The sequence below is a fragment of the Corvus moneduloides genome, chromosome 18 (assembly GCF_009650955.1).
Source record: "Corvus moneduloides isolate bCorMon1 chromosome 18, bCorMon1.pri, whole genome shotgun sequence".
Lineage (NCBI taxonomy): Eukaryota > Metazoa > Chordata > Aves > Passeriformes > Corvidae > Corvus > Corvus moneduloides.
In genome coordinates this window covers 1,439,636-1,465,750 of record NC_045493.1, presented here as the reverse complement: position 1 = coordinate 1,465,750, position 26,115 = coordinate 1,439,636, and the positions used below count along the sequence as shown (strand labels likewise).

Sequence of the window (26,115 nt, the reverse complement as noted above, 5' to 3'; positions counted from 1 at the left end):
ACTACTGCCCCCGCCACGGCCGTGCTTTTGCAGGACCTTATCCTGCCCGAATTCCTGGGACAGGGCGGCAGGGATAGGGACAGGAACAGATATAGAAGCAGAAACAGAGACAAGGGCAGGGACAGGGACAGATACAGCTACAGGGGCACAGCAAGGGCAAGAAGAGCCACGGGAACATGGAGAGGTGACGAGATACGAAGGCGGCCAGGGCCAGGGCAGGGCCAAATCTCCGCCTCACGGGCTGGGCCGCCCCCGCCTCTGCCCGCCCCCAGCACCGCCCACACGCGGGGGTCCGGCGGCACCGTGCCCAGGGGAGAGCCCGCGGAGCCGGGGTGGGCGGCGCAGGTACGGGAACCGCCCGGGAGGAGCAGGGCCAGCCCTGGCCGCGTTTCAGGGGAGCCCCAGCGCCTCAGGGGTCCCTCAGCGCTTTAGGGTCTCCCCGCGCCTCAGGAGGACCCCCCCCCTTCCTTCAGGGGCTCCTCAGGGAGCTCCTTACAGGGCCCCTCGGCGCCTCAGGGGGCCCGGAGCGCCTGAGGGACCCCTCAGTGCCTCAGGAGTCCCTCCGCTCCTCAGGAGGATCGCCCGTACATCACAACGATTCCCAGTGGTTAAGGGGAACTCCCCGCATCTCAGGGGGACCCCAAGTACCTCTGGGGGCTCCTCCCGCTCCCCACGGGGACCCTCCTCTGCCTCTGGGGCTTCCCCCGCGCCTCAGGGGTCCCTCAGCGCCTCGGGGCTCCCGCGCCTCAGCCCCGCCGCCCCCGCACGGGTCTCAGGGGTCCCTCAGGGGCTCCGGTGCCTCACGGTGCTGCCGTGTGAGAGGCAGGACGCGGCCGGGCCTGGGCTTCCACTCATAAAAGCCCCCAGGAACCTCCCCAAAAAAGGAGTAAACCCCATCTTTGGAGCCGTGGCTGTTTTTTTAAGGGTTTCGGTGCCGCACGTGTCCAACATCAGGCACAAGGGGCAGAGTGAGGGGTGCAGGGCTGAGGGTGCCGGGGAACAGGGGGTTCCTGAGGATGAGGTTTTTTTTTTCCCGTTTAATAGTTATTTCCTGATATTCCGTGATAAGGTGGCTGCAGAGTGGGGAAGTGTTGGAGTTCCAGGGCACCTTTTGTCCCTGCCAGCCCAGGTGAGACACTGATGCCAAAGTCTTGTACCTGAGCAGCTGGGCCGTAATGGTTCAGCTTGATCTGTGTGATGTTTCCTCCTCAGTAAATCAGTATTAATGTGGTATGGTTTATAAAACCATTTTCTTATGTCTTACCTTATATTTCTTTCCTCTTATATCTTTGTCTCACCTAAGTCAGCTTTATTTAATTAACAACCTCACGTTGTAATTACAACACCTTTGTCTGCTTTGATTGCATTCCAGTCCTGCTCACAGTGCCTGGGTAAAAAAAAAAAAGCAACTTTGCTAAAATATTTAACACATTAAAAATTTTGCAGGTGTGTATTTGTTTAAATATACTTTTATAGCTGTAATCTGTCCTCATTACTAAAAAAAGTGCTAAATTTAGCATAAAAGCTGTCACCATGTTCCAATCAACATGTCTTAATGACTGCCAACAAATGGAAATGAGGCTTCCACAGGAAAAAAAATGCACAAAAGGTGCAACTGCAGAACAAGGTTGGATCAGCTGAGTTAATAAAAGGCTGCATTAGGTCAGGAGTTAAATCACCCTGCTGTGTTTGTGCTATTACTTTAATTGTTACTGGGAATATCGACTGGCTGCGGACACGGCAGCGTCCCTCTGGGACCCGTTCATGGTGTTTCCTTTCATTGACATCCCCCACTTACAATGAGTTGTGGAGATCTCCCAGCAAGTCGTTTTTCAAACCAGTTAACGCAGGTCTTGTTAATTCCAGCTAATGGAAGTTTTTAATCAGGATTGTCAGATGGTGCTAAATCAAGCACCTCACTCAAGTGAGAAACATGGAATATCCAACGTTATTACCTGTATCAATCAGCTCCCCATTCTGGTAAAATGAGTATTTTCCTCTTCGATCTAGGCTTGTCTAACTGAAACAGTTTGGACTTCTCTCCTTTTTTTTTTTTTTTTTTTTCTTTTTCTCCTTTTTTTTTACCTTTCAAGGTGTCCCAGAAGAATCATTCCCTTATTCCGGCCAAGACTGATGTTAGCGCTTTTCCTGCTTACCCTTGCTAAAATATTAACTGCTATTGGCAGACCTCCAGTTCTTTCACATTCCCCCTTCACACTTTCTAATGGTTGTAGAAATTAACATTTGAGGTTTGGAATATGAGAAATGCATTCTGAAGTGGCACCGACTGACACCAGGTGCAGTTGTGGCCCTGAATTTCAAATACTATTGATCGTTTACCAGCAAGCAGTTTCCATGCTCTGCAGGCTCAGTGCCATGGAGTACCCTTGGTTTGCTTTGCTTTACCTGTCCTGCCTGGCAATTAGCTTTCAAACTCTAAGGAATCTCATTCTTACTTTAATATAGATGAGAAATAGCAGTAACTATGTTTTCCATGTGTCTCACATCTTCTTTATTTTTCAGGGTTTAGTTAGAAGTGGAAGGCAGGTCTTTGAAGGACAGGATGGCTGCTCAGCAGCTGCTCAGGCAAAAGAAAAAGCGCTCTAAGGTAAAAGATTAAAATATGGTGGTGCAGACAATCTTAGCTCTCAGTCTGGGACCTGGCACGCCTGTGCCTGCGGAGGTGGGAATACTTTCTGTTGTCTGCACTGTTTCTAGTTGGATTAATTCCAATTCAGGAAGAAGCAGTGTGGGGCTCTGACATGATTTGACTCAATAAATGTAGGCTCATTAGGTGTGCACAGAGCTTTATTAGCAGGAAGAACAGCAATAAAGTAATAGAACTAAATTTAGTGCAGTGTCCACTGCATTGTTCCTGTTGGCATCACACAGCGTGTATTTACCGTAGCTCCAGGTGCTGTTTTACAGCTTGGAGTTAAAACCACTCTGTTGGCAACTCAGGCTGCTGTCAGAGCTCAAAACAGCAGCCTTTGGTACAGGAGCAGCTGCCACACCAGCCCTGGCACTTGTGTGGCTCCACAATTACAAATACACACCTTTTTTGGGGGGTGACTGTCTGTTAAGTGCCAGTATTGGTACAGTGGAGGGGGCGGGAATGTGGTAAAGGGGAGGGAACGTCCAACCAGTGCCCTCTGTGTCTGAGTAATGATGTCAGATCTATTGATCTCTACCCTTAAATCATTTAATTCCACCCACCTTAGACACGAGTTTTCCCTGCCTAGCTTAAACAGTAGAGAAGCCTTAAAATTACATTTCTAAGTTACCCTCTTTCCACCTGCTGAGACTTGTTTCTAAATATAATCCCTGTGTTACACTTAAGAGGGTGCTATTTTTGGTGTTGCCTTGCTTTTCCAGGAAGCAGTGCTATTCCCTGAGAACATCACCACGGAGCAGCAGTCCCTGGTGCTGGTGAAAAGGCTCCTGGCTGTCTCCGTGTCCTGCATAACCTACATGAGGGGGCTGTTCCCAGAGAGCTCCTACGGCACTCGCTATCTGGATGGTAACACTTGCAATCTGTGCTGAGTGCTTCTTTCTACTCACTGTATTTTAGCTGTAATCTGCCTTGTGTGTTACCTTCTGGCTGTGCATATGTGTGAGTGCACTTTGGGTAGGAGTGGGCTGCAAATTCTCAAGTCTTCTCAAGTCTGGGTGCAGACAGAGCTTCTGATAGCATGGAAGACAACCTCGAGCTCCTGGCTTCTCTGTTGGTGTTTCTCTTGGTTTAGAGTCATTCCTTGGTATTGCCAGCCCCGTGAATCAGGTCTCAGAGCCAGGAGAGTGACTTAAAAATCAGAAAGTTTTAAAAATTTACTCTTATTGGAATGGGTTTTTTTTCTTTCAGATTTTTGAACCTATGAGGCTCACATTTTTAGTTTTCCTTGGGAGATCGAAAGTAGATTTGTTGTTTTTCTTAGAATTGTAGAATGGTTTGGGTGGATGGGACCTTTTAAAGACCATCGAGTCCAACCCCCCTGCCATGGGTGGGGACACCTTCCAGTAGACCAGGTTGCTCCAAGTCCCATTCAACCTGACCTTGAATATTTCCAGGAATGGAATATCCACCATCTCTCTGGGCAACCTGTGCCAGTGTTTTACCACCCTTATTGTAAAAACCTTACTTACATCTAATCTAAATCATCCCTCCTTCAGTTTAAAACAGTTTTATTGTTGGGGTTTGGGGTTTTTTTCCATGAAGACTATCTCACATGTGCTTTGGGAATCAGAACTTTTTAAGGAGAAAAAAAGGACTTTCAGAACCAAACTCTTGTCACACGATCCCAGGAATTAGTGATGCTTTGATTCATGAATGTCTTTATGATCATTCAAAGTGTGAAATGTCTCCACACATTCCAGTCCATTTCCATGTTGTCCCTTATGGCATCAGTTGCCCTGAAACATGTTCACGTGTACTTTGTAGATTTGGTTGAAGGCACAGAAATCCCAGGTTGGCTCTTGATCCCCTAACTCTGAAAAGCCTCTGGTCAAATGTCAGGTCTGTCTAGTGCCTTTTGATGGAGCATGTTAACCTTTGGCCTGCTCACATCTTCAGGAGCCCCTTAGTTGAGTGCTAAGGTGTTATTAATCCACCTCTTCACCTGCAGGACAGGTTTTCCTTTTGCCATTGTGAATGCCTGGAAGCACAGGTAGAAGGAGCTGTGTGGAAGAGCTTCACAGAAATAGTTTATTGTGAGCACACTCATAGAGACATCACCTCACATGGATGTTGGTGAAATCTGAAAGCAGATGGGAAGGTGTTAGGGAATGGTGGGATAGGATGGAGTGGAGAAGAGGAGGGAAGAGAGGTTAAAGCTGCTGGTGTTTTGAAATAAAGCTGTAACTCCAACTCTTCTTCCTGGGGAGCCCAGGGCTTCTGAGGAAAGCTCTGACATTTGCAAACCCAGCAATAAGTTTGTGTCAGCCCACCTGGGACTCTCGGTGGAAACCCAACATTTCTGCTCAGGAAGGACCTTCAGATAAAACTTTATCCAAAAAAGGGAGGGTGGATTGGCTTAGTTTCAGTGTTTGCCCAAGAGCTGTGATAAGGATTGTAACTATGTGCTAAATCTGGTTTTGCAGACCTCTGTCTAAAAATTCTCCGAGAAGATAAAAGCTGTCTGGGATCGTTGCAGATAGTCAAGTGGTAAGTGAGTAACAGCGAAACCAAGACAAGATTGTGCTGAGTAGGAGACATCTGCCCCTGCATTCTTCTTCTTCCTGAACTGGAAAACATCATACCCTGGTGCCAGGGGAGCTCCCACTGCAGCTGGGGGTGCTTGGCCCCTGGGTAAGCAGGACAGGATTAGTGACTGAGATCATGTGAGTTCGAGGTCTGTGGAAGTGTTGGCTGCAGTGAGGTCATGGTCAGGCCCCAGAACACATGTGGCAGCAGAGGTGCAGAGAGAGGGTAAAGACTGTCATGAGATCCTTTCCGTCGTGTTTGGTCTTTTCTAGTTTCACTTTGGTAGGGATTCTTGCACTTGTTTTTCAGTATGTACAGTATTTTATCTCCCTCTCCAAATACTGCACAGCTTTGTTCAGGATGTATTTCACAGTTGGCATGTTCCCAACAAGCAGGAAAACTGTCTCTGATGTGCTAAGGAGATACCTTGCTGCACATTCTTTGACTCCAAGAGTAAATATCTGGCCATTGCTGCTTCAAATAATATTTACTGCTTTGAGAAAATCCATTGCTGTAAACTCTGCATCAGATAACAAAGATTTACAAGACCAGGCATGTTCAGATTGAGCCGAGCTCTGTACAAGGCTGATGGGAAAAGAGCCATCAGTGCTCTGGCTGGGGAGCTGGAACAGAGCACTGAGCAGGGACACACTCAGAGCCAGCCTTTGGCCTCCAATCCTTGTCTTTGTCAGGATTCAGGCGGGCTCTGGGCTGACAGGATAATGCCCCAGAAGTATAAACAATGCACAGATGCAGAAAGGAGGACGCTGCCTTCAGGACTGACCTGGAAAGGACTTTGCAAACCTCAAATGTTGTTGGTTGTGTTGTCCTAGTTCCAGAAAAAAATTCCCTTTGACCCACATCTAATGAGTGTGTTTACAGATCAGGAGATAAGTATTTCTGGTTAGTATTAACATGGTTTTTTTCCCTGGCAGGATTCAAGGTTGTTTTGATGCTTTGGAGAAGCAGTATGTAAGTGTTTTTTTCACTTTTTTTAATGGAGTGTCCTATTTCTTCATAAAGTAAGGACAAAGCTGTCCTTCCATTCCTGCTGTATTTCTCTTGTGATCTTTGATGCACACGACAGCCTTTACAGCTGTGGGACAGGGGGAAGATGCTGCCCTGTGTATGAGATCTGAGATTTTATGCCTTGAGCTCAAGTCCTGACCACTGTTGCTCTCTGGGCTCACCTGTCCATGGTGTGGGAACCAATTTGCAGCCTGCAATGGATTGCTCTTAGTTCTGTGCTCTACATTTGTGTTCTCTAATGTCTGATAGAGACTCTGCCAGGCAGAGCTGAGATCTGGATCTCCTGCCTATTTTCTTGAGAGAGGTTCTGTGCTTCTGCTATCCTTCATTTCCTTTTCCCTGGTATTTCCCCTTCATCTCATTTTCTCTAACCCTCCTGGCTTTTCTCTCAGGCTCAGAATCTATCACTTTTTTTTTCTTAATTCATCGAATAAGGTATGTAACTGCTTCCGGGACAAAACCAGCTAGCAAGTGCTCATATTCCTTGCTGATTCCCACATAAAAACTGCCCTGCACAGGGAAAACCACCAGTTGCTGTCCTCTGTGTCAGCACTGTTCACCAGCCCAGCTCCTCCCGACCAGGTGGAGCACTGGTCATTCTGGCACTGATGATCTCAGTGTTTCTCAGACATCAGTACAGCTGTCAGTGTGCACAAGATAATTAACAACGTTGTGAGCACAGTTTAGTGCCTGCTGACAGCTCTAGGAGGTATTTAGCCCTTTGTTATTTATGAGAGACATAAATTAATTGTTTGACAAGGATTAAGGAAAACCTGAGGGATTTAATGTGTGTTTTAAGATTGTTTTTAAGGGCAGTCCCATGTGCAGTTCCTTGATAGAAGCATAAATTAAATACCTTTGGGGAATTTCACAGCAGAAAGCAAATATGAACCTTCGCTAGGGATGGGTGTTCTTGTAAAGAGTTTTAAATCAGTATTTGGGGATTTGTTTGAAAGGAGTCCCAAGGGAGAGTGCTGAGCATGGAGTTATTTTTTAGGAAACTGTGTCAGGCCAGGCAAACTGGCCACTAGGTGTTGCTGATGCTGTGCTGGGAAGAATCTGCAAAAAGGGTTTTAACTCCTGGTTTGTTGAGTGTATCTATTCCTTCTCCCTGTGTAGGCACTCAGGGTTTGATAGGACTTGCTTTTCTTTGCTCACTAAGGTTAGATGTTGATTTTGTGTTTTGTTTTGATTTTCCCTCCTTAGCTACACGTGGCTGTCCTTGCAGTAAGTAAATGAATACAAAGTGGTTTTCTCTCCCCTCCCCTGCTTGAAAGAGATACGGAGTCAAGGTTGTGTCAACCCATTTGGGCCTTTTTAAAGGAGAAGCTAAAGTGTGTGTGATTTTTAATAGAGCTGTGACCTTTCTTAGATACAGTAAACGTGGAGTTCAAGGCTGCATGGAAATGTTTTTCTCAGCATGTCAGACTTCTGACTGAGGCCTTATTTGTGTCCTTAAACTCTGAGAAGCACTTTTATGTGATTCCTGTCATGGAAGCTGCCGTGTCCTCTCCATTTCCCCCTGCAGAAGAGTCCTCCTTATTACTCTGGTCCTGGAGAAACCACACACTGGTGGTTCCATAGGCAGCTGTTGGCCCCAGCCCCCTGCAAAGCACCAGGAGCTTTGCTCACCATCTACTCTGTGCATCATCTGAGCACTTAAACCCCAGGCATCAATAGCTGCCTGTGAGGGTTGGAATGGGAATTAGCCTCATTCCTCCAATATTACATACACTTCTACCTGTCTTTGAAGTTGTAAGTATTGACTGCTGATAGAGGAAGGCTCTTTCCCAGCCATTCCTTTCTCTGATCCCACACTAAAGATAGCACAATCTCTGCTGTAAATTGAAAATATCCTTGTTAGTCACTGGTTCAAGTTGTCCCGGGGAGAATGCCCTCACTGTGCTTTCTTGTAACAGATTTACACCAATCCTGAGGTAAGAAAGAGTCTTAATTAATCTTTGAGGCAGCTGAAGACATGGGTGAGTACATTTGTATTCAGAGTGGAGTTGGAGGCTTAAGTCCTACCCTGACATAGCTACTTGGTGACCCCATTTCTGTTCCTGTGCCTTCACTCCAGAGTGCCAGCTCAGTGAGCTGCATTGTGATCAAACACCAGGCTGAGGGCCCACCAGGGCCTCAGGCAGGGATGTTAGCAGACAACTAATGGGCATGTTCAGAGTTTTGTTTTAGTTTCCCAAAGAAGAAAAATGGGAAGTTCAAAACAACTCATTTGCAAACCACCTTTTTAACAGCCCTGATGAAAAGAGCTGGTTTGTCATCATGCAGAGAGGTGTAGGACAGAAGTCAGGAATCCCTTTAGACCTGGATGGATTCGTTGGGTAGTGCCTGTCCTTGGCCTCTCAGTGTTCCCTGCTGTGTTCCTGTTTTGTTTCATCTGGGGATGTGATCCAGGAGTGAGGGTGTGCATCCATGCTGGAGATCAGAGAGCAGCTGCAGACCCTTTGCACCTGAACCAGTTCTGCTGCGTGGCACCTCAGAGTCTGGGGACAGAGCAGGAGCTGAGCCATGCCAAGGCTGGGATTGGCAAGGAAGGCTCAGAATTAAGGACTCAGCTGAGCTCCCACTAATCGACCTCATTGTCTCTGGAAGAAGTGAATTATAGGCATGGAATTGGTGTACAATAGACCCTTTCTCTTGGGGGGAAGCTGTCTGTTCTTCCTAATTGTTTTATTCTCTGATCCTTTTAAATGGAAAATCATCCCCGATTTTTGTCTACCTCAAAAAAAACTCCGGTGAAATTCAGCGACTTTTTCCCATGCAATATTGTTTGGATTTCCCTGTGGGAAGAGTCCTCCAGGCCATTGTCCCCATACAGAGCACGGGGCCAGGCTTCCTTGTGACACTGGTCATCCATGCAGCTTCCCAGTTTTCCTTTTTCAAGGAAACACTGTGAGGACTGGCCAGCCCTGGAGCCTTGCTAGAGACTAAAGTTGGAGAGCCAGGCCCATGGAGGAAGTAGAAGGAGGAGGCAGGAAGTTGGTAATTTTGTTGTGATTCTTTCAGTGCTGGGTAAGATGTGGCTGTTAAGAGAATTTGCCAAAGCCCGTGCAGGCAGTAATAGAGTTAAAATTGTCAGCATGTCACTAAATTAATGCTGTGTTCTGGCAGAGAGTGTGAAAGGACTCTCCAAGCTCAGGACACATCTTGTTACTCAAAGTGACCCATTTCTGCTTCTCTTCTCTCTTGTTACATCTCTAGACAGTCACTGAACTGTATCAATTCAAATTCAAGTACAAAAAGAAGGTGCCCCAGATGGACATCAGCAGGTAAGGATTTGGGTTGTTTTCTCAGGGTTACACTAGAAACTGTGTTCTTGAAGCATGAAGAAGCTGCAGCTTATGATTGCCCAGAGAGGCTGTGGACTCCCCATCCCTGAAAGTGTCCAAGGCCAGGTTGGATGGAGTAGCCTGGTTTGGTGGAAGGTGGCTCTGCCCATGGCAGGGGGTGGAGCAAGATGAGCTTTAAGGTCCTTCCAACCCAAACCATCCTGGGATTCTGTGGTTTGAGCAGGTCCAAGTCATTAAGCAGGTGTAAATACCATCAGAGTTGAGGATATTCACCTTACAGGGTATGAACTGCTGGGGGCATGAGCTGAAATGCTCTTACGTAGCACCATGAGGCCCTCAAAGTGCACCTGAGCCAAGGACAGCTGACAGAAGCAGTGCCTCATCAGGGAGGCAATGCAGAAACCAGCCCAGTTGTTGAGCTTGCTGCTGTCTCAGCTGACAAGAAGTGTTCTTGCACTTCCACCAGACATCCTCGTGCTTTCAGGTGAAGCTTGCTCAGGTTTGAGCCCTTTCACCATGAGCCTGTGCCCAGGATTTTTTTCCCTCGGGTATTTGCATACGTGTGTTCTGCTTGAGCAGCCCTGCATGGGTGACCTGAGAGAACTTTCACTTAGGATGCCTGAGCTGATGGTGCAAAACGTGTGTCAGGAAGTAGCAGCTTTTTGCCTCTTTTTGGCACTCTCTGTTAGATATTTTAAGCTGTGTTAATAGACCATAGCCCTGTGGAGCTTCAAATAAATACTATCAAAGGCCATTGGCTATAACGAAAGCAAAGAAAAATAATTAACCTGTTTTTACTTTGTTCTGCAGTTGCCATTGGTGAAAGATGATTCTTGGAACCTGCCTGGACAGCAAGAGAGCTCTGCTGTCTTGTTTGCTCCTCAGGAAGCTCCTCCCCAGCACTCCCGGAGTGTGCCCTTAGCTGCTCTTTCTCTAAACACATCCGAATAATTTGTACCACAAGGCAAAATTATTTTCTTTCGGGAGAAACTGAATTATCTCTGGAGTGACCTGTTGGCTGTGTCCTCCATTTCTGCTTCGAAGCTGCTGTCCGTTGTCTTCACCACACTGAGGGGAAGAGGAGATCTGGGATTTGAAAGATAATAGAGGGTCCTTGAAAACTCTGGGGTTTTAATCAGCCTTACTTATTAGTTCCTAGAAATAAGGACAGTCCCAACGTGGAGCTTGGGTGTCATTCATGTCATCCAGGGAGAGGCCAAGCCATCTTCCTGTCGTGTTTGAATGTGCTCTCAGGCTCCAGAGCCCGTTGCACTGGATTCCTGGGCTCTGTTTCCTCAGGACTGGCAGTGCTATGGCAGGCTCATGCGTGTCCCTGCAGTCCTTAATAATGCGATGTTCTGGCACAGATCAGGGAATTGTGTCATCTTTGCTAGCAGCTCCTTCAGCTGATAGCGCTGCCTTTTACACCTGCAGCAGTTGTCATCCTGTGCAAACTCAGAGTTAATCACTCTGGGAGAGACGTTTTGTGGGGCTGCATCATCGCATCCAAGGGATAAGGGGAAACTTTCTTCTAAATGGTCTTTACCTCATTTTAGATGGATTTTGGAGGAATTCATTGCCATGGATCCCAGTCCTTCCAAGGTTCAATTCCTTGTCTTCTGCTTTTTGACTCATGCCTGCATGAAATTCTCAGTGTTATTCCCATATTGAAGCAGTGCTTGACCTGTTAATTCCTATGGACATCTCATTTCTTTTTTTCTTACGAACTTTCCTTTTGCCATTTCTGATCTGGTAATCCCACAGTTTGTGAAGGTGATGGATATTCCACTTTAGGCACTGCCAACATTTTTCTCTCATTGTGTATTTCTGAACACACAGGATTTAATCAAGGACCACAGTGTACATCTAATACCACAGAGTTTGGACTTCATGATCTTAGAGGTCTTTTCCAACCTAAATGATGCTGTGATTCCATACCTTGGGAAGTCAAGCTGTTCCACAGCCACCTCATTTTCATGGCACAAAGAAGCTCACCTGGAGGGGGGATTCAGTCTTAATTTGTTCCTTTCTATGGTTCAGTCAGCCAGGTTTACCCTGGGATATTCTTGGGTTAGTTTTTTACTGCTTTTGATGCAATTTGGAGTGATTGTGTTGGGCACCCTCCAGCCTACGTGTAATGTCAGGGGTCTTCCAAAGACATAATGAAGGAGCTACGCATCTTTGTGACCCCTTCTCATTGAAGTTTAGGAAAGTTCAGGTCCCTTAGTCACACAGTGATTCATCTGCTCTGTCTGAAGTTAGCTGACTGCTCTTGAGTTGCTCATCTCATCTACCTCTGTTTTAATCAAAGAGAAACAAACTCCTCTGGAGTGCGATTCATCCCACTCATGTAATCCGTGAGTCTCTGTCTGGACTGCTGGCATGGAGCAGCCAGCTGACATTTGGATGGGTGAAGGAGGTGAGAGGAATGCCCCTTCGTCACTGCTGAAAAATGTGCCTCTGAGCTGCTTTTTCTTACATGGAATTGAGTGAGAACATGCAATTCACTTCTCTTCAAAAACTGCAGAATGGACTTGAAAATAGCCCCTGTGATGAATCGGCTACAAATGGGATCCTCAACTCATTCCTCTCATTCCTGAAATTGCTTAGGTGAAAGGCACTTGTTTTATGATCCTTTGATCCAATTTAATCATGTTCAAAGAAGTGAGTCATGACATTTGTATAATGGTTGCCCCAGCTCCGAAGTCTGTTCAAATGTAAATGCCAGGCCTCTGAGTTTGGAGCGGGTGTTCTGCTGATGCCACCCCATCCCTGGAGCCTGTTTCACTTCCCTGTTTATCTGGAAATTACATAAAGACATTGTAGCTTTGTCACTGGTGGTTTCAGACAAGTCAGTGGGTGCTCTGTGTGTGTAATTGGATCGTGAATATTCATGACTGAGGATAACAAATCCCTTATTCTTCTTCTTCCGATTGTAGCAACCACAGGGAATTTGTGACTGGGCTGTGCAGCGAGGATGTCAAACAGGCCAGCAGGCTCCTGCTGCGGACACTGTACCTGCTCATGCAGGACCTCGGGCCACTGCCCAATGACATCACCCTCACCATGAAACTCCTCTACTACAACGATGGTAGGTGGAGAGCAGTGTGTGCCTTAGGGAAGAATTCCATCAGTCTCTGTAATAAGTGTGAGCGCTGTGAGTAAAATAAAGCATAGAAAAGGGGAGATGGGAGAAGCTGTTGGCTGATAACACTGAGAAATGGTGTAACAGTAAATCTGATGCACAGGGATGGCAGGTGTTTTTAGGAAAGGTTTGAAATCCATATAAGAAGTACAGCCCACGTGGTATGAAAGGGAGACATCCTTCTTCCCTGGGGTTTTTTTGAGTTTGTTTCTTTAAGGTACTGACAATGTCAGGTTTTGCTCCAGCACTTTAATGGTATCTCAGCATCCTAAAATAATTTTTTCTTTGAGCCCCCTGATAATATTTGCTCAGCTCATTTTTCCCTTTGCATTCTGTCCCTTCCTCCTAAAAAGAAAAAAAAAACAGAGTATTTTTAGTAGTCGATGTTACTTGAAGCTGGTTCACAATTGTTCTTTCTAAATCAGACTAAGGAGAGATGGAGCTCAGTTTCCCTGACCTCAGTGGGTTTCTTCTCCCTGTGCAGTCACTCCCAAGGATTACCAGCCCCCTGGCTTCAAGGAAGATGGCAGCCCTGGTGACCTGTTGTTTAATGGGGATCCCGTCAACCTGAGAGTGGGGTCAGTGTCCACTGACTTCCACCTTATGAAAGTCAGAGTGACAACTGACAAGAAGAGGGTGAGGAAGGCTGACAGCAACCTGATCCAGAAGAATGGCCCTACTGAGATCTCCCACCAAGGGCTGGACTGCGAGGAAGAGGAAGAGGAGGAGAGCACAAAGGTATAGAAATAGCTCTATTTGATTCTCACTGGAAGAACAGAGTTTATCTAGCAAAAACCTCCTTAAAAGAAACATTTTCTTTATGGATTTACCTCCTGGGTGTATTTCTTAGGTTATGGTATTAAGACAAAATATCATCTGCTTTACAGAGTCACTCTCCCCCTGTCAGAGCAGATTCAAGTGAGCATGAAGGGGACAAAAGTGACACCCATCCAGGCAGGAAAATGGAAGCATCTTTTTGCCTTGAAGATAAAGGTAAATGTTCAGTTTCAAAACTCCTGATTGTATCCCAGTACACTGTATCCCACACAATGTCTGGGTAAGGTCTTTCAGTGCTGTTAATAACAGTAGGTTATTTGAGGTATTAGAGGAAGGAATTGCTCCCTGGGAGGGTGGGCAGGCCCTGGCACAGGGTGCCCAGAGCAGCTGTGGCTGCCCCTGGATCCCTGGCAGTGTCCAAGGCCAGGTTGGACATTGGGGCTTGGAGCAGCCTGGGACAGTGGGAGGTGTCCCTGCCCAGGGCACTGGATGAGCTTTGAGGTCCCTTCCATCCCAACCCATTCCTTAATTCTGTGATTCTGTGATTCTCTAATATTTAGATTTTGGATGAGCAGAGTTTGTCAGGCTGTTTGAATTTTGTGTCAGATCAGAATGACCTGTAACAAAGGGCTGGTTGATTATGCTCAGTTTGTTAACAGAAACATTTAATTTTGTATCAGTATCTTTGCAGCTCTTTATCTCAGCAGTTTTTTTGAGATATGGAGGAAACGCACAGATCATCAAAACCGAGTTACATTATCTCCATGTCCAACAAAGCTCTTTTCCTTCAGCTGTTACAGTTTGACTTTTTCTAATAACTTCCATGTGGGAAAACATACATGAAAATACATGAGAAAAAAAGCCTTTTCTCTTGCCTTTAATCAACCCAGCCTCTGCTATACCATGCTGTGTTTGACCTTTGAGGCTCTGGGATATAGCCTGTGGAACAATACCATCTAGTGACAAAATGGTAAATAGCATTCCTGGGATTGCCGGGCAGTAGGATAAAGCAGCTTCCCTGCCTGTGAAATCACCTTTGCAGGTCTTTCTCCTGCTGATTCCCTGATGACTAGTAAGGAGTGAACTCATCCTGCCACTCGTGTTGCTCTGGGGATTTTAATAGGATCCTCCTCCTCTAAGCAGTTGCCTGATCTCATGAAACTGGGGCACTTTGGACACCCCCTCAAATTTTAATGAAACTGTTAATGAAAGGTTAATAAATACTAACCAGGGGAGATCTCCCCTTCTTTCCCCCACCCCTTACACTCAGGGCATGTATAGACAGAGGCTTTGTTTTCTTAGATCCAGGTTGAAAGGAAGATTATATTTGATAGAGCTGCTGCAAGCTGATGTTCAGATGACACTTTATGCTGAAATCTCTCTTTCTAGGAATAAACTGCCACTGCTGGCAGTGTCTGAGAGCAAAGGTTACACAGTTTCATGGGATTTTTGCCTTGGTGGTTTAGTCAGGCTTCTGGATTTTTTTTTCTTTTTAATTAAGCACTTTGAAGCTAGTTTTTCTTTGCTTTTCTTTCTTTCTTCTTTGGGTTGCAGGTAGAAAGAGGAAGATGGAAATAAAGGAGACGGACAGGATGCCTTGCTCAAGAGCATGTCAGCAGGTGAGGAAGCTTTAGTGGTTCTGAGATGCTTCAGGCACAGGGGAATTCACTGCCATGGATCATTGCATCATCAAAGATGACACCAAATTCACTACCATTAGTGGATTTATTGTGCAGGATCACAATACATCGAGGCTACAGAGTAGCAGAGGGATGTATGCATGAACTGGAAGCATGTAGGAAAAAGCTTTCCACAATCAGCTTATTTCCTCCATCCAATACCAGAATCTGATTCTGTTCTCTAGAGTTGGTACCTGTGAGTAACACGCACAGACTAAGCCTATCTCTGTCCCAGCCAGGCTGGTTTACCTATGCGTGCCTTTTGGATAAGGGTCTGAAATCGCCACCCTTTTTTGGGTTTGAAGGGTGTGTTTTTTGCCTAATATGGTCTTCACCTCTCCCCTCTTGCTTCTAGACTTTCTTTACATATGAGTCACAGGTACTTAATGAATCCTATCCCATTTTGGTTACCCCTCTGGGGTAGGAAGAATTATCCCCTGGAGGTACTGATCTCTTTTTTGATGGTTGTTGGGGCAACCCAAAGAATTAGGATAGACCAGATAGGTAGGTCGTTTTAGATAAGTAAAAAGTTAATCTCACCCTGAAGGCTGCCCAGCCAAACCCTGATTCACCATCAGAGCCCAAACTCATGGGCATGTGCAGAGGTTTGTTCAGTGACAGGGCAAATCTCTGAATACCACCAGACTTGCCCCTTGATCCTCCTCCCATTCAAATGAGCTGAGAGTCATGTGAGCTTGAATGGTCAGAAACTGCATCTTTACAGGATAAGTTAATGAGAGTAGGAAATTGCTACTAAAATTTTCCCCGCCTCTGTTGAAAAGAATCCCAGGGTGTCTAACCCAGACAGCAACTGCAGACTGCAACACACCCTGTCATTCTAAAGGCATCTGCGAGGTATTTGCCTTGACTCTGGATCTTAGAAATGAACTTCTGTGCCTAGGCTGGTATTTTTCAAACTTTAACCATATTTTTTTTTCCATGTCACATCCTCCGGTTTCCTTCTGATCATTGTTTATTCTGTTGTCTATGAAAACAGGAGCCTTTTTTGTTTGCGACTCATGGTTGCCCCACTGATTCATGCTCTGACCTTCTTTTGGGGCTGTCACGGTGGCCAGCAGAGCACCAGACACCTCTCTCAGCATGTGCATTTCATTAGAATTCGGTAGCAGGAGTGAGAGTGTCTGAAGGTGGTGGAAACAGCATTAGTTGCTGAAAAATGGAAGAATCACTTTATCCATCATGTGCTTCCAAAGACTTTTAAAAAAAAATCCCAAGCCCTGGGAGATTCTTTTCTTTATGTATTCTTTGATACTATTTTTAAAACCTCATAGCTTAGAAGCTGGCTAGTATTTCACTCCGTTTAGGGAAAAACAAAGTCAAGCCAGTAGTTAGAATCATCACTGTAAAGCCCACACTAATAAAAAATTGACACTCTTTTCCATATGAGAGGGACTTTCCCTTCTTTTCTGAAGGAAGTGGTTAAAACAAATGACCGTTGTGTATTCCATGTGAATCAGGAAGCCAAGCTTCTCTTGAAATATGAGGAGAAGCTGGGATGGATGGGAAGTCTGAGTTAGGTGTTGTCTGATAAGGTCAGGTGTAGGTGAGATGGGGAGGAGCAGACCTGTTGGGATGTGAATGTGAACACCTTGTTGCCATCCAGACACTATTAATAGTGTTTTCCAGCTCTTGGGTTGGGGTGGAAATGCCAAGATTTTCTGAACTAACCAGAACAATTTGGAGTGTCACAGAAAATTGCTGTGATATTCAAGACGTTCTGAGTTTGAAAGCGTTACCCACAGTCACAAGTTGCTTTTGGAAATGTGGGTGAGCACATTTCTGCTCTTCATCTGGAGTGAATCCTTCTGACTGCTTGGTTACCAAAAATAAAAACTGTGCTGTTGGAATTGAGTTTATTGGTCATTATCTTCCTGACCTATAGCTCTTCAGGAAAACCAGGAATGAAAGTATTAAAGGCTTATTTTTGTCTAATCGTCATGGGAGAGGCGAAGGATGTGGATCTGCCAAAAGAGAAGCAGCTCTTCCTGCCCAGTGAGAACTGGAACTGGCCTTTAGGAGTGGCCACAGAGAGTCTCTGACAGAGGGCTTTGCAGATTGGGGAAAAATTTCCATGTACTCTACTGGCTTCTTATCTGCCATCTCATGATTGATGATCCTCGGGATCAAATGAGAGATTGCCCTTTCCCAGCAGAGCATCTCTGCACTTAATCATCCAGAGTTAGACACCAGCATGTAAATTAGCCCACCTCTGCTGGCTTCAGGAGCCTTCTGATTGCATCAGCCAAGGGTTTGTCCTCCTGTGCTGTCTTTGTGCATCTTCCTACTTTCCACTGGCATTTTAGGAGCTGGGAAGAGTTGGGGAAAATAGAGAATTGCTGCCCATTGGTTTAACTTATAGAAATCTGCTGGCAGGAATGAGGTCCTGCACTGAACTTGGGATAACTTATCAGTTCTTTGGCAAACTGCTCTATCCTCTTGTATGGAACATCCTTTAAAGTCCTTGTCCTGAAAATTGATTTTGGTCAGCATTGTCTTCATGTAAGTTAACGTTGCAGTGGAATGAGTTTGGAATGAAACAGAACTAGAAGATGAGTAAAATCTGACCATGTGAACGCCTCTGCAGGCTTTTATCTCCCATCAGGAAGCTGTGGGCTGAAGTTCTGGGGTGGTCCTTGGAGCACAGTCTCAGTGCACAGTGAGGCAGCCGTGCAGGGAGCCCTGGATCGCCCTGAGCTGGGAATGGTGTGGCTGTATCAGCACAGCACCAGGCAGCTCTGCCTCCCAGGCTTCTGGCTTCATCAGCTGCTGCCAGACACTGCTCCTGCTGCTGGGCTGGCCCTGCTTGTAGACTGCTGTGGGACATGAGGGAGAGTGTTGACACTTGGCATTGTTTGGACATCCCAATGGGATCAGTGATGGCTCAGGGATTCAGCTATGGGATTCACTGGCTGCTGTAGGCAGCCTCCTGCCATGTGGATCAGCTCTCCTGATGGGAGCTGTCTGCAACTGAGATGTCTGGGGAGAGGTTCATACCTAAGTGTTGTGAATCAGGGCTGCTTTAGGCCTCAGAGGACAGTCTGTCTGGCCTCCAGCTGCTGCTCCTTGTGCAGAAGACTTGGCTACCTGGCCGTGTGCTCTTTCTCCGAGGGACTGTGGCAGTGATGGAAGCCAGTGGGGACACAGACTTTCATGGATGATGCAGTAATACCTGTCTGGTTTGCAGGGATCAGGATCAGTTACCCTGATGGAGACCTCAGAGCCCCTTCCAATGCCCACAGGGGCTCCAAGAGAGCTGGAGAGGCACTTGGGACAAGGGCTTGGAGAGACAGGACAAGGGGCAATGGCTTGGGACAAGGGGCTTGGAGAGACAGGACAAGGGGCAATGGCTTGGGACAAGGGGCTTGGAGAGACAGGACAAGGGGCAATGGCTTGGGACAAGGGCTTGGAGAGACAGGACAAGGGGCAATGGCTTCCCAGTGCCAGCGGGCAGGGATAGATGGGGTATTGGGAAGGAATTGTTCCCTGGGAGGGTGGGCAGGCCCTGGCACAGGGTGCCCAGAGCAGCTGTGGCTGCCCCTGGATCCCTGGCAGTGGCCAGGGCCGGGTTGGATGGGGTTTGGAGCAAATGGGATAGTGGAAAGGGGTGGAATGAGAGGGGCTCTAAGATCCCTTCCAATCCAAACCATTCCATGGTTCCTGTGCCCTGCTGAGTTGAAGTTTTGTACAGAGCTTCTTTCTGGCAGTGAAGGTCAGCACAAGTGTGTTCAACTGCAGAACAGCAGCTTGGAGATCAAGACCTTTGTTGTCTGATTTTTCCCAGGCAAGCCACGTTCAGAAGTGCCACGACAGAAGGCGGTTGAAGGATGAAACCTGCCATGTGCAGAGCAATAGGAAAGCATTTTTCTGTGGCAATGTCATTATCTTGAACTTTTGCAGAAGAGAAAAAAAGCAGCAAGGTTTATCTCTGTCTGTCTATCAAGAGAGGCTGTATCTGATGAGAAGTTCCCAGAACATTTTCCCCTCCAAACCAGCTGAAGCTACACAGACCCAAGCAATGAAGAGAGAAAGATTCAGAGATGAGCTTGCCTCTCCTTCCTGTGAGCTCAGGCCATGCTGGGAGGAGTGAGCCAGGGAGGTCAGGAAATTCCTGGCTTCTCTCAGTTCACGTCAGATCCTTAGCTGTATCTTGGGGCCATTCATCCCTTCCATGAGTTATCCCTGTCTAGCGTGCAGGAAGCAGTTTCCTAGTGATCTCTGCATGCAGAGGTGAGGCCTGTCACCCCGCAGATCCAGGGAGATTTAACCCTTGCACCCTCAGATTCCCCGGAAGCTCCCCCAGGGACATCTGCGGGAAGACGTGGCGCTTCCGTGCTGGCTGCCATTCCATGTGTTCATGCCGTGCATTCTAGCAGCCAGACCCTCTGGAGAAATCCCCATAAATGAAGGTTGGACACGTCTAATATCCCATGAGGGGCTGCTGGGTAGCAGCCTAGGAGGCAGGAGGAGTATCCATTGTCTTTTTCGCCTGAGTTACAAAGCTAGAATCAGGATTCTGGGAAGTGATTGTGATCCAGCAATGAGAATGTCCATCAGGGAAGTGGACAGTGTGATTGAGGGCCCTGGAGGAGATTAGCAGGGGAGATATTAATAATCTTGTCTTCTAACAAGAATTTTTGAAGCATTTATTTTTATTCTCTGGAAAGATCTGTTCATTAATGCTTTAAAAGCTACAAGACACACGAGGTGCAGAACGGGATGTGAGACAAAAGAGTGGCACCAAATGGCAAAGGTTTTATCAGGAGCTGAGGAAAAGGAAGAGGACTGGTGATAGTCAGCGATGTGTTGGCATGGTTTCCTGGGCACAAAAACGTGGCAACTTTCCACAGTAGCACCACACTGAGGGCCTTTCATTCTTCCACCTGCGTCACTTGGCTTTCATGCTAACCAGCATGATCCTCCTGCATGGTCACAGATGGAAATCGGGATGGATGCCACTGATGTCAGTGTGACCGTGGCACTGGAAACTGATGGGAGCCCAGTGCTGCGCAGCCGCCGGGGTCAGCAGGGGCAGCTGGGGATCAGCAGGGCCACCCGACCTGCTCAGAGCACAGGGAAAGGGAGAACATTCCTCGGGACCTTGTCCACTCAGGTGGTGAATATCTCCGAGGAAGGAGGCTCCACAACTTCCCTGGATGACTTTTGGCAGTATTTCGTTGCCCTCACAGTAAAAAAGCCAAAACTGTCCTTATGTTTAAATGGAATTTCTTGTGTTTCCCTGGAAGTGCTCAAGGCCAGGTTGGATGGGGCATGGAGCAACCTGGCCTAGTGGAAAGTGTCCCTGCCCATGGCAGGGGAGTGGAATGAGATGAGCTTTAAGATCCCTTCCAATGCAAACCATTCTGGGAGTCTGTGATTCTGTGATTTCCGTTCGTGTCCGTCTCCTCTCATCCTTTCACTGACACCGCGATGTGTCCTGTGACCCTGGGTTTTTGCTGTGCTTGGGAGCACGGAGCAGCCAGCTGTCAGTGAGCAGGCAGGAGTTAGGTCTTAGGGGACCAATTTGAAGAGTCACCGGCTTGATTTTTGGAAGTGACAGGAGTTTGCTGTGCTGTTGACTCAGTAATAGCTGCAGCTGAAATCACAGGATGCCTCAGGTCACTCTGATTAACTTCGCTGATGATGAGAGTCCCCTGCACAGACTGTGTTGCCCTGACACCTGAGGGTCACTCTGCCTTATTTCAGCAGCTCCCTCTTGTATCTCAGTCCTTATTCTTCCAGCTTGCTCGATGGAACTGCACTTCTTTTGACATTCATGTGCTTGTGAGTTTGTTGGGATAGTTACAAGGTACCAAACAAAACCCTCCGTGTCCTGGACAAAGGGAACTCTTCTGAGGGCATAAAATTTGCCAAGTGCCAAAACCCAGCATGGGGCAGGCCAGGGACAAAGAGGGACACAGCCGAATGCTCTTGTGCAATTTTAGCTGTTCTGCATAGGATGCCTTGGGAAGCAAAACACATGTCAGGAAAGCTGTAAATTTTCTTCGATTTATGCTGGGAATTTTTTGGCCGGAATACGTGGGGACACTGGGGATTGCAAATTGCAGAGCACAAAACTGGGTCCTGATTGTGTCTATCTAAGAATAGCAGTGTGGCTGTGGTCTGCTCACTCCGTTTTGTCCACCAGTCTGCCTTGGGAAGGTTTTAATGTAAGTCTAATCTATTTTTAGCCTGATATCTTCTCCAGACAACGCGCAGCTGTCCTGTGAGTTTTATGCCAGAAATTAGTAACACTTGTATGATTCACAAGTTAGCTGGAGTTCTGCAGGAAAACTCCTGTGGCAAAATATTGCTTTTTTACACGTAGTAAAACAGGAGATTCAAACTCGCTGTGTGTTCATGGTGTGACCCAGACCCTGAACTCTGCCTTGGACTCAGAGTCAGGAGGTCACAGGGCTGCTGCTTCCTTTGCTGCTTGCTCTGGGCTTGTCCCACCTGTCAGCATGGTCCCTTTTTAGGGTGAGGGTGCAAGGGGCTGCACCTTGTCCTACCTGCTTTTACAGCACCTGGCTCATCCGTGGGGCTGGGGTTGTGTAAGAGGAAACGCAACATTCTCACAGCCCAAGCTCTGACATCAGTTTTTCAAGTGAAGCATCCCAGTACATGGGAAAAATTAGAACTAATGAACTTCTGGAGGCTTTGATTGTATGTTTAATCAATGGGAGGGATTTCCTGCTTCTCGCCACACCGTTGAAGAGGTTTACTTTCTGCTTCAAGTCAAATAAGCACACGTCGGATCTGACTTAATCCCCTTTGGAGCAGCTTTTCTGGGGAAGAAGCTGGAGTGTTTGGTTAGGGATGGGAGCTGAAGTTGGACTTGGGGTCTGTTCCTGGCTCCGAGTTCCTACGTGAGCTTGGGCAGGGACAGGCCAGGACACGTTGGCTTTGGTGAAATACCTCTCACTCTTGACATCTGCTTCACTGGATGGGTGAATAGTGCTTCTCTACAGCCCTCCATGGCTTCCTTGGATGTTTTCACTCCTCATCTCAGGTTCCTGAGAGGTGCTCGTGCTGCCTGTGGTAAAGGGCAGGAAAACTGGGGGGAGCTGGCGTGCAAGCAGCTGCTCATTGTGGCTATTTCTCCACCTCACAAGTATCCCATCCATGCAGGAAATTCTGGAGGGATAGCAAAGGGGTAGAGTCTTCACTGAGTAGCTGTTTGGGCTGTGGAAGATCCATTCCTCAATAGAGGAAATTAAAGCACCAGCTGTAGCTAGTTTTAGGCTAAAATAGGAGAGCTGCCTCATCCAGGTGATGGGGCTGGGAGACTGGGAATTGTGACCCTGCTTCATTGTGTGGCCAGCAGGACAGGGTACAAACCCTGCAGCTGTGTTAGCACAGCAGAGGTTTTGGATGCAGCATTTCTTCCTCTGGGCCCTTCACTTCAAAAAAAAAAAAAGAGCCAGACAGGTTAAAACGATGCCAGGGAGAGTCAAGTAAAGAGCTGCCAAAAATGCCAGTTGGAGCAGCTGAGTATCAGGTGAGGAGCTGTAACACAGAGCCACTTATGGTTCTGTCCTCAAGCAAACATGCCTTGGGCAGCCTTGGAAAGCTCTGTCAGCCTGACTGTGCAGGATGGGAGAGAACCTGCCCAGCCCACTTTGGCACATTCTTGTTTTCTCTGTTTTTAGGGAAAGGAAATTGTACTTTTGCATTAAGCAACATTGTGTTGCTCATAATGAAGAGGAGGGAAGAAAAACAATTTGAAACACGATAGAGAGGCGAAGTGAGGTTGTTTCAAAGTATTTTGCTGTTAATCCCTAATCAGAGCTATTTCACACATTAGAAAGCCCATTGCTATGCAGAGATTGCCGAAGCCTCATTCCAAGGTCAGATGGCAAGCAGGCCTTGGTGACGTGAGTGGGGAATTCTATAATGACCACATCTTGTAATCTGGAGACCTTGTGCTCATCCCCGGGATGTGTTCTGGAATAGCTCTTTATTAACTCCTTGTGCTTCCCCTGCTGCAGTTCCGGGGTTCCTCATGCCTTGCAGTGACACTAGAGGGAGGTACTCCTGTTTGGGAGCAGGAATTCTGTTAGCACTCCTTTCCCTCTCCATTCACCTCGCTGTCATCCAAGTGAACTTAGTTTTGGAGAGAAGCTCTGTGCCGTGGTGTGTCCCCTCTGCTCAGCTCCAGTGAGGGAGGCCACATTGCCAGACTGTGCTTCGTCCCTTCTGGGTGGGCGACAACACACGTTGCTCTCAGCAGCTCCAGATTATTATTGTAGAAATGCAAATATGTGACTTGATAAGGAGGATAAGTGAGTTTGTCCCCTGGCACAGCCAACACTTCAGCTGTCGTCCTGGCCGTCCATCTCCCTGTGGTCTGTCTGAAGTGTCTGTTCCATTGACTCATTTATATTCTCACATATATTTATCTGCGTTTTTTAACCTCTTGGTTTGCAGGCTCAGAGTATTTCTGGGAGAGCTTTGTGTCTTTCTAGAGGGAAGTCAAGCCTTTTGGAAAAAAGCTTGCTTGGCTTAGTTCTTTTTCAGAGACTCACAGGTAGTTTTGAGGCCTGGGATTGACCAGCTCACACTGAATTCCCTGATGTACAAACAGAGGGACTGTGTGTCTTATCCTGAAAGGCTGTCACCACAAATTTGACCTTCTTTTCCATATATTACGATTGTCAGTGGCTGGTGGAGAAACCAATGCCCTATCAGCTATTACATTCCTCAAAGATCTCCTTGCTCCCTCTATTTTCTGTCAGTGATGGGGGAGATGGGTTCTCTTCCCTGTGCCACCAAGCCCATTCCCTGTCCCTGAAGCTGAACCTGTTGCTTGCACAACTCTTACATTCCCAGCTCCATCCAGTATTCCAGTTTTGATTCCTTGCCTAATTGCTTTTCTGGGGAACAGGATCACACTGAGCAAAGCCAAGAGGATCCAGGCACACACATGGCAGTTTTGGAAGCTGCACTTTTTAATTCGTGTTGCATAAGTGTGCCCTGTGAGAATGAGCCCTGTTTCTGATGGTTCTTACAGATAAACCTCCTGAACCTTGCCTTCAGCCAGGAAGAGGTAATAGGACCCGAGAAGAAAAGGAAGGTCAGTGAACCAGAGAAGCTGCCTCTGAACAGCAGGAAATTATGTTCGTTCTGACACACAATAGATTTGGAAGGTGTGAGTTTGCATTGTCATCTGACTGGTACAGATCTTTAACTCTTTCCCATCCCATGTGTATTTCTGCATGTTTATTTGTCTCGTGAAAGCTGGATTGCCGAGAGACAACAAGCACCAGAATTGTCATGGCACTGTCAACCAGCTGCACTTGTCTGATGTTCTAAAGCTGAGGATTTATCATTCCACGTGAATGGTGTCTGTGTGCTTCTTTCTGCCTCTTTCCCTCACACCTCCTGCCCCTCACTGGGTAAATCCCCTCCTCTGGGGCTGGGCTGTCCTGTGACACTCTGTAACCCCTATTTAATGGCATTATTTCTAGATGAACTCTGAGGTATCAATGCCAGCAGGCAGCATGTCTCATGATCCACCACATTGTGCTTAACTTCATCCTTTCTGCTGTTTCCAGAGCTTAGATTTTTTTCAAAGACGGGGTCTTATCTCTGCTGAGTGCAGAGATAAACTAATCTGTACACATTTTCTGCTGGTGCTGGATGTTTAGGGTTTTTTTCTGACTCTGCAAGTAGTGTTGCCACGACTGAATTATCAGCTTATTTCTAGAGCAGCACCAAGGGGCTCAGCAGTTGTGTGATATAAATTGTGTTGCAATACACCCAGTTTAGAACCAGCTGTAAGAAGGGTACCTAGTGGCTGCAAATACAGGTAAGGAGAGCAACACCTGACAAGTACCTGACCCATAGAGTCTGCAGTTGTCATCTGCTGTGGCAGTGTCCAAGATTGGCTGCAGACATCAGGGCCCTTCCTTACTTCTGGAGCAGTGATCTTTCCTTGCCTAAAGCTGCCAGGAGATGGGATTGATGCATCTCCCTTCTGCTTTGACTCTGCTTGGCCAGAAAGTTGAAAAGCCTGAGTTGAAAGCCAGGCTGGACCTGCCTGATTGAACAGAAGTAATGCCCAAAGATGAGCCCCCTGAGGTGTTCTGCCACCCTCCTTCTCCAGGTAGTGGAGTGTTGGATTTCCATCCTAATGCAAATCCTGCAGCTGTCCCCCCTTGGCCCACAGCAAACAGACCCCTGCCTATCCCTGAGCCCCCTGCAGTGTCTGGCAGGTTCCATGGCCTGATACCTATTTCACAAAACCTGCAGAACACAAGCATTCTCCATTTTATCCTCACTTTCACTCCCGTGTTCTCATTTTTGCACCTGTGGCCTAATAAGCCAGTTTGTTCACATGCCACAGTGAGCCAGAAACTTTCCTTCTGCCTGGGTTTTGTAACCCTGTTTGCTCTCAGGGCTGCGCATCCACGAGTGAGCCACGTTCTGCACGTGGGCCTGCTCTCCCCTCACAGCTCTGCCCTGGCACCGCTGGGCTCTGAGGGCCACATTCCTTCAGCTCTGCCTGCACCCAAAGCCGTGTCGTGTTGTTGGGTCACACACAGAGGTGAGAGTGAAGCGTGGCTGTGATTATGGCTGCTCCAGCAAGGTAATCTCCCTCCTCTCCATGTGATTCCCAAGGGTTAGGGGCACGTCAGCCTGCCTGGTGCAGACTGGGGGATGCCAAGTGTCCTGTCCCCCAGTGAAAGTGCACACACAGCCACCACCAAGCCACCACACGCCTTTCGCTGGCCACACGATGCCCTGGTCTCGTAGCCAGGGCCAGGACTCACTCACTGTCTCAGTTCACATTGGGTTCTAATCAGCTATTTTACGGTAATGACTTTTAGTCATTTTAATTTCAGGCTTGGTTAGAAATAAAGCAAGTGGTGATGAAGTGCCACAGTAAGCGTCTGATTTTTTTTTTCCCTCAAAGTTGTGGTTACCATCAGATTCTAAGAAAAGTCTTTCCAC

The 26,115-nt window shown here is 47.2% G+C and overlaps 1 protein-coding gene across 6 annotated transcripts; it reads left to right on the top strand.

Annotated features, from left to right (window-relative positions):
• The first annotated feature begins 266 nt into the window (after nt 1–266).
• HORMAD2 (HORMA domain containing 2) lies at nt 267–24,501 on the top strand. 6 transcript variants are annotated; one of them, XM_032128165.1, is made up of 14 exons: nt 267–345; nt 1,045–1,129; nt 2,524–2,608; nt 3,376–3,520; nt 5,098–5,161; nt 6,136–6,172; nt 7,436–7,456; nt 8,149–8,166; nt 9,452–9,519; nt 12,480–12,631; nt 13,170–13,423; nt 13,573–13,678; nt 15,017–15,081; nt 24,173–24,501. In XM_032128165.1, the coding sequence occupies exons 3-14, from the start codon at nt 2,564–2,566 to the stop codon at nt 24,287–24,289; spliced, it is 1,092 nt and encodes a 363-aa protein (XP_031984056.1). In that variant the 5' UTR covers nt 267–345; nt 1,045–1,129; nt 2,524–2,563; the 3' UTR covers nt 24,290–24,501. The 6 variants fall into 6 exon arrangements, with proteins under 6 accessions (XP_031984056.1, XP_031984053.1, XP_031984058.1 ...); XM_032128162.1 differs by lacking the exon at nt 24,173–24,501 and adding an exon at nt 18,944–20,412; XM_032128163.1 differs by lacking the exon at nt 24,173–24,501 and adding an exon at nt 18,944–20,412 and having other exon boundaries at nt 290–345; nt 1,070–1,129.
• Nucleotides 24,502–26,115: the final 1,614 nt, after the last annotated feature.